Raw genomic sequence first — 13,588 nt, forward strand, 5'->3', positions numbered from 1 at the left:
AGGGGTGAGAGGGCATAAGAAGAAAAAGAGCATCTCATGGCCTATTTACACACGCTGAAAAATAGGGCAGTTTGCTTTAGCTCTGTCATTTACACAAAATTCTCAGTGTAGTGCACAGCCTCACTTTAGAGATCACCATGAGCTGTAATACTGCACACTGGCATTAGTCAAGTACAACATATGGACAGTGTGCTTTTGCATGCATCAGGAATTTTTCGCTGACCTCTCATTTGTGACAATTTGAATAAGATAAATGATAAAAAAAGGAATAAAGTCAGCTGTTTGCCTTTCTGTGGAGGCAACAGAACTTCTGAGCAAATGTGGAGGAACTGTGTGATACTAATTAAGATAACATGCCAGGGAGAGATATGAAGATCTGTAGGATGTTTCAGGATTTGTTGAAAGGGTGTTAAACATTAAATTGAGTTTTCAAGTTGTGCTGAGCAACTGTGACTTTGATTAAAAACTGACAGTCTCCATGAAAAGGCTACAAAATGTTTTTGTTTTTTGTTTGTTTTTTTAGCAAATGATCTGTAGGTTATAAAGGATAACCTTTAGAAAATTGTGTTTGTTTGACTCAGGAATATATTATAAGGAGGTGTTTTATTTAACATTTATTTGAAATGAGTTTACAAATGTTTGCAACCCTATTACCAAAATTTGGGACATGTATATATAGTTTAATAAACTGTTTTTTGTAATTAAATTAATACAGTTAATAAAATTAAATGGTCTAAATGAAGCTAACCTAATCACTCAATAGTTGTTAACTAGTTTGAGCCCAAATGTTGGATTGTAGTCACTGATAAACTTAAAACGTAGTTTTTTTTTAAATAACAATTAAAAAATGTGCTTTTATTTATTCATAAAAGTTTGTCTAACACATTTAATAGTTCTCACTCATTGGAACTTTAATAAAATAAAATAAAAATAATGGGACATTTTGTACCCTATTCATGAAAAGTACCTGATGTGTTGCAGTCCAAGGCCTTTTTAATGTTTCTGGCAAGTGAACGGATAAAAAGGATGACCAAAAAAAAAATTTGATTATTTTTTGATTGTTTCCAAAAAAAATATTCTTTTTATTTTTTATTTTTTTACTCCCTGTTTTCCAGTGTGAAGAGAATGCTAACCTGCAAGACTGTGCTCGCTACCTCAAACTGCCCTTCTCAAAATCAAATCTGCCCGGCAACAACCAAACACTGAAAGGCAGTAAAGAGTCTCTCTGGATCACATCTTTCCTATGTTCTACCAAGCTCACTCAGAATGGTAATATGTGTGTCTTTAAGATCAAATAGGACAATATAGGATAGAAATCAGAATGTCACAATCAGAATCAAGTATTCCAGAGTCCAGACAGCTGTGTAAAATATTGTAATGCAAATATTGTATTGTAAATTACACTAGTGGATACTTTAAAATTAAAAGTTAAAATTGTTTATTGGTTTTCTGCAGGTGATATGCTGGACTTACTGAAGTGGAGAGCTCACCCGGAGAGAATCAGTGACAGTCTGTCTAAACTCAAAGAGATTGATGGATCAGAAATAGTGAAGGTCAGCTGCACTCCAGAGACTTGGTTAATGAACATGTCACTCATAGTAATCTTTGCCCTAATGGGCACAGTTTTACAAATCTTACTTAACTGACTTATTGAAATCTAAGCATCTTTATCAGTTTTTACAGGATACACTGGACACACTTTTTGGTATTTTAAATGAGAGCTCACAGAGATATGCACTCAAGGTGTTTGATTGTCTGGTAGGCACAACACTTTGTTTCTAATTAACAGTACATATTTTTAAAATCTGTGATATCAGTGAAATTATCATTTTACTTCTTGCTGATTATGTACAAAATGTGTTATTCAGGTACACATTATAAACTTGCTCCAGGACAGCAAGTTTCAGCATTTCAAACCAGTCATGGACACCTACATTGAAAGCCACTTTGCAGGAGCCCTGTCATACAGGTAAGTTGGTTTTTGCTACACGAAACGCAAATTTAGTTTCATCAAAAACTTGGCGAACACAATGAAGTAATAAAGAAGAAGTAGGATAGATATTGTCATTCCTAAACAGCTAAACAAGAAAGAGTAAAGTGTGGTAAGAGTAAAAGATAAAAGTATGGAAAATTTCTCCAAACCTTGTGCAGTTTATGTCTGTGTAGCACCAACAGCTCTGCATCTCTTTTGGAAGGATTCCAACATTAGGAAAGTGTGGCTTATTAAGAGTGGCAGACTCTTATTGAGCCATCAGTGTACACTTTTACACACTTCCTCCCATAAATACAGACATGAACTCAAAGCTTACCTGTAGATCTCACTCCAAAAACATAGCGGCTCATATAAATATACAAGAACACGGTTCTTGTTTCATGCTGTATTGAAGCCTGACCCTCACTTCAAATGCCTTCACTTAGTACAACACTCATATTTCACTCTCTCTCCAGTAACACTTCATTTTCTCTGTTCATTTATTTGGGTCAGAGTGCAGCCCACATTACCACCTACAGTTTTCAATTGCACATATTATGCAACAAATTAACTTCAAAACTGTACAGAATACAAGGACACGTACTTCTTGTTCAATTGATTACCTGTTAAATTGGTTTGTTAAACAACACGTCTATTTCAGGTAACTGTGAAGTTTTTAGTGCTCACTGGTGCACATTTTATTGTGTCAGGCTTCCAGTTCAAGTCTCCTCTGCTGTATTTTTCAGTTTTCCTTTTGTTGTGATTTTTAGCCTTTCTATGGGAACGCTCTTCTCGTAATTTATTCACTCGAGTTCTTCAGTACTCTTTTAGTACTCTTCTCCACTGTTTAGAGCAATTGAATCACCCTCATGCCATCCCAGATGCGTATGACTTTCTTTCTTCTTCTGAACACAAATGAAGGTTTTTAGAAAAATCTTAACTCTGTTGGTCCTTTCAATGCTCCAAAAATCAAATAAAGGCAGGATGCAATCACTTTGGGTGAGAAACAGATCAATATTTCAATCCTTTTTCTTTTCTTTTTTACTATAAATCTCCACTTTCACTTTTACTTTCAGAATTTGAAAGTGAAAGTTTAGATTTAAAGTAAAAAAAAGCACTTAAATATTGATCTGTTTCTCACCCACACCTGTCATATAGTTTCTGAAGACATGAATTTAACCACTGGAGTTGTATGGATTACTTTTATGCTGCCTTTATGTCCTTTTTGGATCTTCAAAGTTCTGGCTACCATTAATTTGCATTGTATGGACCCACAGATCAGAGATATTCTTCTAAAAAACTTTGTGTTCAGCAGAAGAAAGAAAGTCATACACATCTGAGATGGCTTGAGGGTGAGTAAATGATGAGAGAATTTTCATTTTTGGGTGAACTATTCCTTTAAGCACACTTGCACTGCAGCAGGAAACTAGGGGTGGAAATCGCCAAGGATTCCACCATATAATGTTATTGTGATACTCGAAAGCATATTGCAATTCTATATATCTTTCTGTATATGGGGCATTGCAATAGACTGTGATTTAATGAGTCCTGTTTTATTGTCATTTACAAAAGCGTGCTTCATTTAAATCTCATGTGAAAGTGCTATATTTGAATGCCAGAGCTTTGAATTGCATAAAAAAGATTGATACTTCATGGTGCCATGGCTTAATGGTTAGCGATCATAATCAAACACATTAAGCTGTGGTTCGAATTCTGCTTGCAACATTTGTCAATCATGTTAGCTCTAAATGCAGTTCAGTTTGAGTGAATCTCAAAAAAGAAATATCTGGATTATATTTCAACCCAAAATGAATAGAGTAATATAAGAATGATGCATACATTTTTTGACCGCTTTCATGAAATTAACACAGATATAGTTTGGTTTCGATTAACACTGCATCCTAACCAGATGCAATGTTATAAAACGGCAGGCAATTAAACATAGTTTTTGTCCTAACCAGTCGTGATGAGTGAAAAGATGTCCTGTTGATCACTGTAATTTTTTTATGCCATTGCACCTGTCCAAAATCATGCTTCACATAACTTTACATTAAACATCAAATATATTCTGATTGGCTGTGATTGTGCTGCTTTGCACAACATTATCATGTTCAGTGTGGACAGACAAATTGCTTGGCGCTGGAGTCTTATCGCATCTGGTTAGGACAAGGTGTAAGAATAAATAAATACTCTCAATTCCATCATTCCAAACAATAAATCTCTGGGATAATAATGGTTTAAACATGTTTGATACAGGTTTTTTATGTGCTTGTGTCTTTGGCAGGGATCTGATCAAGGTGCTAAAGTGGTATGTGGACTGCATTATTGAAGCTGACCATCAAGAACACATCCAACAGGTGCTAAAGGTGACAGATTTAAATATAAGCACATTCTGATTCACACTAAGCATCTTTTCTTGTGTTATTCCATCATCTTTACACATTCTGCTTCTCATTATTATGTTTAGAGTCTTTCCTTATCGTCTCCTGTTTCTGTATAACCACAAATACAATTTATATTCATAATGTACTGAATATTAAATTTTTCAGAAATAGTGTGCTCTGGGCCATTTTGACTTCCATATCACATTATTTCACACAGCCTATGCATACTTAATTTGGCAGCTTTTGTGTTGCTTTCTGTGCTTAAAAGTTATGTTCTGTTGGTTTCCTAGGCGACAGAGTACATTTTTAAATATATTATCCAATCACGGCGGCTGTTTGCACTAGCCACGGGGGGACAGAATGAAGAGGAGTTTCAATGCTGTATGCACGAGCTGTTCACGTCCATAAGCTTCTTCCTCTCACAGGAGAGCAAGAGCTTGCGCCCCATCACGCAAACACAGGTAAGAGAGAGATACTCTTTAAATTGCATAGTTGCCATGATGTTGTGATTAGCACATTTGTTCATAATACACTGAGTAACATTTTCCAATCCATTTCTACTCTTTTTCCAAATTATTTTCTCTACATCAAATTTAAATAAATATAATTAATAAAATAAAATATACATTAATAATAATAAAAAAATATAATAATAATAATACAAAACTACTACTAATAAAACAGAAAATATAGGCCTTTATATATAATATATATACACAGTGTGTATATATATATATATATATATATATATATATATATATATATATATATATATATATACAGTTGTGCTCAAAAGTTTGCATACCCTGGCAGAAACTGTGAAATTTTGGCATTGATTTTGAAAGTATATTTTTTTTAAGGATAGTGATCATATGAAGCCATCCATCATCACATAGTTGTATGGCTCCTTTATAAATCATTATGATAGAAATCACCCAAATGGCCCTGATCAAAAGTTTACATACCCTTGAATGTTTGGCCTTGTTACAGACACACAAGGTGACACACACAGGTTTAAATGGCAATTAAAGGTACATTTTTAAATTGCAATTAGTGTCTGTCTATAAATAGTCAATGAGTTTCTTAGCTCTCACGTGGATGCACTGAGCAGGCTAGATACTGAGCCATGGGGAGCAGAAAAGACCTGTCAAAAGACCTGCGTAACAAGGTAATGGAACTTTATAAATATGGAAAAGGATATAAAAAGATATCCAAAGCCTTGAAAATGCCAGTCAGTACTGTTCAATCACTTATTATGAAGTGGAAAATTCGGGGATCTCTTGATACCAAGCCAAGGTCAGGTAGACCAAGAAAGATTTCAGCCACAACTGCCAGAAGGATTGATCGGGATACAAAGAAAAACCCACAGGTAACCTCAGAAGAAATACAGGCTGCTCTGGAAAAAGACGGTGTGGTTGTTTCAAAGAGCACAATATGACGATACTTGAACAAAAATGAGCTGCATGGACAAGTTGCCAGAAAGAAGCCTTTACTGTGCCAATGCCACAAAAAAGCCCGGTTACAATATGCCCGACAACACCTTGACACGCCTCACAGCTTCTGGCACACTATAATTTAGAGTGATGAGACCAAAATAGAGCTTTATAGTCACAACCATAAGCGCTATGTTTGGAGAGGGGTCAACAAGGCCTATAGTGAAAAGAATACCATCCCCACTGTGAAGCATGGTGGTGGCTCACTGATGTTTTGGTGGTGTGTGAGCTCTAAAGGCACGGGGAATCTTGTGAAAATTGATGGCAAGATGAATGCAGCATGTTATCAGAAAATACTGGCAGAGAATTTGCATTCTTCTGCACGAAAGCTGCGCATGGGACAGTCTTGGACTTTCCAGCACGACAATGATCCTAAGCATAAGGCCAAGTTCACCCTCCAGTGGTTACAGCAGAAAAAGGTGAAGGTTCTGCAGTGGCCATCACAGTCTCCTGACCTTAATATAATCGAGCCACTCTGGGGAGATCTCAAACGTGCGGTTCATGCAAGACGACCAAAGACTTTGCATGACCTGGAGGCATTTTGCTAAGATGAATGGGCAGCTATACCACCTGCAAGAATTTGGGTCCTCATAGACAACTATTACAAAAGACTGCATGCTGTCATTGATGCTAAAGGGGGCAATACACAGTATTAAGAACTAAGGGTATGAAGACTTTTGAACAGGGGTCATTTCATTTTTTTCATTGTTGCCATGTTTTGTTTTATGATTGTGCCATTCTGTTGTAACCTCATGTTTTATTTAAAAATGGTACATATATTAACAATTCTCCAAGGGTATGCAAACTTTTGAGCACAACTGTATATAATACATTTAAAATAAATATAATAAAAAATGATATACTAAAAATTATTTTATTTTCAGCAGACTTGACACCTTAGATTTAGATTGAAGGAGGAAATCTAGTGACCAACACACCTTAGCAACCACATAGCAATTCTCTGGACAGCCTTGTATCATGTTGGGAACTTCTGTACAGGCAAACATCACACATTTTCCTCAGAAAAAATTTAAAATGTTGTTTACCTTCTACTGTCAAAATATTCAAATGCCATAGTTTCGTTTCTTTTTTCATTCTGGATCTACAGTTTTAGCCTGTAATGTGCACCCAAATGCTATTTTTCAAAGTGAAATTTAGTCTACAAAGACGGAGATCAGTCCTTTTGTCTTTTTAGAAAAACAGTCCTCCTTTGAGCCATTATTCTGACTAGTGGAGCAGCTAATTTAGTTAGTCTTCGGCCTGAAGCTTCTTCTGAAACTGTGAGACATTGTATAGCCTGTCTGTGGTGTCTGTCGTGGCAAATGTGCTGTATTAAGCATTTATTTGCCAGAAAAATGCTCTTAATTTAATTTCAACAGACATTTTGCCCTTGAGAGGTGGGATAATTCATATTTCATGGTGGTGATGGAGTCATACAACGGCAGTTTTGAACATATTCTCTTTTTTCAAAGCATTTGAAGTGTCCTACAGATTTATTCGGCTTTGCTGAGCTGAATGCGAGAACGTCTTCGTCTTCTCTTCTCCCTCCCTCAGATGCCCGTCACACTGGCTTTTGTTCATTTTTGGTGTGAGTTTGTTTTGATGTTTTGCCCGTGTTCTACAAAGAGTCTCAGAGTGTCCACGGCAGCACTGATGCCCACACAACCCCTTTGAAAGAGACAAGCGAATACGTCCAGAGAAGGAATTGCTTTGGGTTTAATGAAAGACTGAGAAAGAGAAAAAGTAACATTGTAAATGAATATGAGAAAAAAGGAAGTGAGACAAAAAAATGCAAGATAATAAAAGATTACAAGAAACACTAAGGAAGACGGTAAATAAAAGGCAAGTTGATAAAATCACATTGTTTTACCGTCAACATAAAGTCTGGTCCACTCTGCATCTTATTTAAGCCAAGAAGTTCCCATTTAGTTTAGAAGAGACCATCTAAGCGACATTTAAACAGCCAGCCTATGTTAGGGAAGCTATTTTGAAACTTTGTTAGTAGCTTCTCATTATTTAAAGTAGTTAAACTACAGTAAAGCTACTCATTTGAAAAAGTAGTTAGCTACACTTCAAGCTACTAACATAAAGGGGCTAACTACATTAATATGTAACTATCTGATGATGTAATTTATTATTTAATCAGAGCCAGATTTTTTTTGCCACATAACAATAAGGGTTCGCTCACTGAGAGTTAAAGCATTGCATTTGAACAGATGTTTGTACACTGAATAGCCTACATCTATAAGTCTAGAATATGAGCTAATATATATGCAACGAAACATAGCAGATGCTCTCGTTTGTGACCAAGTCCAAATACAATGTAATATAATGCATAAATATTAAAATAAACTTGGATAAAATGCGACACTACCTCAGATATCCATGTTATCATCCTGGGGGGCAGACTCTGGTTACAAAGTGCACCTATCAAAGCTGTTGTGGTCTGCGTTGACGCAACACGCAGTTACATTTTTGAAGAGGTGCATGTTGGGCTACTGCGTACTCTATGCCGTAATCGCCGTAGCTACGCGTAGCCTACGCAGCAGGATCGATGCAGAAGTAAAAATTGTCCCTTCAGGCTGAGATAACCCAGATTTATTCAAATAGTGTTATTTCAAACTTGAAAAATTTATATAGCCCACAAAGGTATAATAATACAATTTATATGTATTTAGATGTAAGACTACTGTCTCACATGACTCATTACCCCTGTGTTGGTCTTGACTGTTGTTTGGATGTTTTAATCTTCATAGAGAGCAGAACAAAGGGTGTGATAGAATGCAGGCCAGAGCTGTTTTAATCTCCCATAATCCTCGTGCCCCCTTCCCCCATGTAACACTACACTGGCCCCCTTAAAGCAGGATTACATGATGGGGTTTGGCCTTGTTCTCCATCCATTCATGGTTTGCTGCTCTCACCGATTAAGAATATGGACATATAATACAGTTCCTGTATGTAAGGCAGTTCATATTGCAGCCAACCACATCTGTTGTAGCACCTCCATCTACAGGAGGTCCAGGACCACTCGAAATCATCTAAAAGTTGGAATCTAAGAAGCATCGAGGCTAAGTTTGAGACTAGGACTCGACTGGTTTTAGTTCTGCCCATAAAAAGCCAAATAACAGCCACGAAATATTGAATTGATCTTGATCATTTGTTAAAAATCTTTTTGTCTCGAAAATGCTTCCATATGTTTTCTGTGCTTCACATGACCATGATTCTATTCCACAGGCAGTGTTTTTGCAGTCATTCCCGGCTGTGTACAGTGAGTTGCTGAAGCTTTTTACTGTAAGGGAAGTGGCCACATTTGTGCGTGAGACTCTCGGTAGCCTCCCCACCGCGTCCCAAGCAGACTGCCCCCTGCAGGCCGTCAAACTGCACTGCATCGCCAAAACCATGGATAGCCAAATCTACACCAACCCAGGTAAACACACACACACACAATATACACTATTCAACTTGATCGACAAGTGGGCCAGATGGGAAAAAATCTTCGGGGAACACAGGCCAAGCCAGGATATTTTGTTATTGAAAAGCTTATATGTACAGATACAGATATAGTAAGCCTATAATATTTGTTCACTTTATAAATAAAACCTCTGTTTATAACTTTTTTTTTTAATCATGAGAAATATTATCATCTTGCAATAAATTCTGAAAAATAAAAATAAAAAAATAATTAAAGGTAACTTGAAAAAAAAAATAAAAAAACATTTAAAAAGTGCTTTAAAAATTGGTCTATTACAGAGAGTAAATCAGACTCATACTAAAAATTGTACTGAACATTAACCGTGATGTTTATTATAGATGCAACGATTTAAACTTTTGACTTTTCAAATTTAATTTCTTGACCAAATTAATGAATAGAACTTTTCTGTTGCTCCTATCTCACCCTTGTCAGTCATCCATGATTTTAGTATCTTTAATCTTCCATCAAAATGACAGATAATGATTATTTGTATCGCAACCTCTTAAAGCATCTAAAAACGCGGCACTCCTGCATGAGACACTGTAAAATCATCAAGACATGGCGCGACTTTCGTCTAGTGCAAGTTTCAATAGGAAAACAATTGATCTGTCAGAACTTCTGTGCTATTTTAATCTTATAAAGCCTTTGTTGCAGGATCTTGGCTTGACCTTGGCATCTTTTTTTATTCTGCTCCCTCAATATAAAAACTAATTTACAATATCCCATGAATTATTCCGATGGACTACACTTGGATCTCTCGATTCTCTCCCCAAATTCTATCACCCAGTCTATTTTCACAGGGGTGCTTTTAAACTTTATTTTCTTCCTTTTAGTTATCTTATAATCAGGGATGCACTGATAGAAAATGTGTGTGCCGATTCGATATCCAGTTGTTTAGAACAACATCTTCCGATACCGATAGTTTGGTGGTTCTGCTTTTTTTTTTCTGCTACCTTGTTTCAAAACACTGATATTTAGTTACACAACTTCTAAGAAATGAAAGTAATAAATTTATTCTCTTTGTCTCTACATATCTTCCGGTAATAGACAAAACACTGAAACAAAGAAAAAAACATTCTTATATCACATTAAAATTCAAATTGCATTTTTTTTCATCCACGGCACGAGATGTGGGCTAAAGGCCGCGATAAACTTCCGGAAAGTTCTTCTGTGTTCTTTGTTCAGGGGTAAAAAGAAGTTCGAAACAGCTGAGCAACGGTACACTGTTTGCCAATATTCAATTACCCGCCATTCCGCTGTGGAAGGTGTTTAGAAGTACATTTAAATACAGTATGAGGATGCTCGAGAAGCTAATGCAACACTAAAATGTGTTATCAGTGACTTTATGCCTCTTTCTATGAGTAGAATTCACACTAGATCAGTAAAAGGTGCTTTTTTTTAACCTCTCAATGAAAGTAATTAAAAGTAATATATGCAGTAGAAAATGTGCAATTTTTCTTGTTTACATTCTGAATTCATGACGCTAATGCACTAGCACGCTATATGTTGCCATAATGTGTGCCGATTACTCTCTGTTGTAATTTATGATGACACTGATACTACTCTAATGATTGGTGTATGAAAGTGTGTTAATGGGAAGAATACAGACAAAAGAGAGAGGCATACCTTATTATGGGTTACAGTGTGAAGACTTTACATGTTTCTATTGATCATTGTATAAATAGTGGGGGGGTTGTACTTGCTTGTTTTGATTATTGATTCAATCCCCCCTGGAATTTACGCCCCTTGAAGCAGCATATAAAACAAAAGAGCGAATGGGCACTCAAGAGTATCTGAGTAGATTTCCTTTTGTAGTCTAATTCAACAAAAAAAAATGCATGACATGTTCTTGGAAAATATCTCTACGCAAACGATCGTACAGATTTAGGTAAATGTGCACCAGCTCGCTAATAACTGCAAGCCGGTGTGCAGATGTTGACTGATCTTAACTAAATGAATGCTGTGAACTGGTCTCAAAGTAGGTGGAGGTCCAGGTCACACCTATCGATGACGTGAATCAATAACAGTAAGAAGGTGTTTAGCAGCCGGTTAGAAGTTTTGGAAAAAGTTCGTCCAGACGAGGTGTTACGAACCATCGGAACGAACGCAAAAACATTCGCCACCTTTTTGGCCAGATTTTGTTACATCAAACCCGTTCATTCTTTGATTTCGTGTGAAGTATATCGGCATTTTGAGTAATCTGTCAATGATTTTTAAGTCGTTAAATGATCGAAATAAATGAAAAATGATATTAGATTAATTTTATGTTAACACAACCTCTAAGATGATCATATCTAAACCTAATAGATGTGTATGCACAGGATGGCTTCTCAAATTAGTTTTCTGCAGGTTAACTGCACACTTAAACCTCGGTTTATGTTCATTTTAGAGTCTAGATGTATCCTGCTGCCAGTGGTGTTGCGTGTCCTGCAGGCTCACATGCAGGAACAGAAAGATCTCGTCATGTGTGCTCACATCCTCACCTGCATGCTTTCTCTACTCAAGAGGGAAGACACGGTAAGGACACCTTACATAACCCTCACACAATCCTCTGAATATGTGCCACCAACTGTAGAGGTGAAACAGCATGAAGGGATGAGACGGTGTGACAGAAGGTGACGTAATTATCTGAAAAAGGAGTCACATAGAGCTACTAGAAAAGTTATATATGCGTTTAACATATAATCTTTTTCACAGTAAATTTCAACATGATTTTTGTCAGACACTTTTTGTCAAATTGCCTGCTGTAGGTTGCCATTATTATGCATAATTCATCAGTCACTGTTTTTTGTGATAGTTTTGTGCAATAAAAAGTTTATTTATCCTGTTTATTTGATGAATGTTTGTCAAGAAACATAACCCTAATCCAGTATAATTATACAGGGCTTCCTTAAGACCGAATGGTTGCTCAGATGACCCCGATGTTTAGTCGATTTTGAAAACATGTACACTGGCAGTCAAAAGTTTGGAATAATGTACAGATTTTGCTCTTATGGAAAGAAATTGGTACTTTTATTCACCAAAGTGGCATTCAACTGATCACAATGTATAGTCAGGACATTAATAACATGAAAAATTACTATTACAATTTGAAAAAAATGTTCAGAACTTCTTAAACTACTTCAAAGAGTTCTCATAAAAAATCCTCCATGTGCAGCAATGACAGCTTTGCAGATCCTTGGCATTCTAGCTGTCAGTTTGTCCAGATACGCAGGTGACATTTCACCCCACATTTCCTGTAGCACTTGCCATAGATGTGGCTGTCTTGTCGGGCACTTCTCACGCACCTTACAGTCTAGCTGATCCCACAAAAGCTCAATGTGGTTTAGATCCAGAACACTCTTTTCCAATTATCTGTTGTCCAATGTCTGTGTTTCTTTGTCCACTCTAACCTTTTCTTTTTGTTTTTCTGTTCAAAAGTGGCTTTTTCTTTGCAATTCTTCCCATAAGGCCTGCACCCCTGAGTCTTCTCTTTACTGTTGTACATGAAACTGGTGTTGAGCGGGTAGAATTCAATGAAGCTGTCAGCTGAGGACATGTGAGGCGTCTATTTCTCAAACTAGAGACTCTGATGTAATTATCCTGTTGTTTAGTTGTACATCTGGTCTTCCACATCTCTTTCTGTCCTTGTTAGAGCCAGTTGTCCTTTGTCTTTGAAGACTGTAGTGTACACTTTTGTATGAAATCTTCAGTTTTTTGGCAATTTCAAGCATTGTATAGCCTTCATTCCTCAAAACAATGATTCACTGTTTCTTTTTTTGTTGACATTTTTGACCTAATATTGACCTTAAGACATGCCAGTCTATTGCATACTGTGGCAACTCAAAAACAAACACAAAGACAATATTAAGCTTCATTTAACGAACCAAATAGCTTTCAACTGTGTTTGATATAATGACAAGTGATTTTCTAGTACCAAATTAACAATTTAGCATGATTACTCAAGGATAAGGTGTTGGAGTGATGGCTGCTGGAAATGAGGCCTGTCTAGATTTGATCAAAAATGACTTTTTTCAAATAGTGATGGTGCTGTTTTTCACATCAGTAATGTCCTGACTATACTATGTGTCAGTTGAATGCCACTTCGTTGAATTCAAGTACCAATTTCCTTCCGAAACAGCAAAATCTGTACATGATTCCAAATTTTTGGCCGCCGGTGTAGCTTTGCACATTCCTAATTTGAATAGACTTCTGCTTTGAAGAGGACCACAGGATGCTGTCTTGTGAAAATGCTGATCCAGCACTTGATCTAAATGTAGACATCCGC

At 36.5% G+C, this 13,588-nt stretch overlaps 1 protein-coding gene across 2 annotated transcripts in view; it reads left to right on the forward strand.

Moving 5' to 3' along the window:
* LOC127435058 (dedicator of cytokinesis protein 4-like) overlaps positions 1–13,588 on the forward strand; it is a 149,984-nt gene that overhangs the window by 86,264 nt on the left and 50,132 nt on the right. Inside the window, exons 17-24 of one of the 2 annotated variants that reach the window (XM_051688204.1) lie at positions 1,116–1,269; positions 1,456–1,553; positions 1,675–1,758; positions 1,869–1,969; positions 4,257–4,338; positions 4,647–4,817; positions 9,084–9,276; positions 11,711–11,838. In XM_051688204.1, coding sequence (XP_051544164.1) covers positions 1,116–1,269; positions 1,456–1,553; positions 1,675–1,758; positions 1,869–1,969; positions 4,257–4,338; positions 4,647–4,817; positions 9,084–9,276; positions 11,711–11,838 — 1,011 coding nt within the window. The remainder of the gene's footprint in view (positions 1–1,115; positions 1,270–1,455; positions 1,554–1,674; positions 1,759–1,868; positions 1,970–4,256; positions 4,339–4,646; positions 4,818–9,083; positions 9,277–11,710; positions 11,839–13,588) is intronic. The other variant, XM_051688205.1, reaches the window with a different exon arrangement.

This window comes from Myxocyprinus asiaticus, chromosome 45 (assembly GCF_019703515.2).
Source record: "Myxocyprinus asiaticus isolate MX2 ecotype Aquarium Trade chromosome 45, UBuf_Myxa_2, whole genome shotgun sequence".
NCBI classification, from domain to species: domain Eukaryota; kingdom Metazoa; phylum Chordata; class Actinopteri; order Cypriniformes; family Catostomidae; genus Myxocyprinus; species Myxocyprinus asiaticus.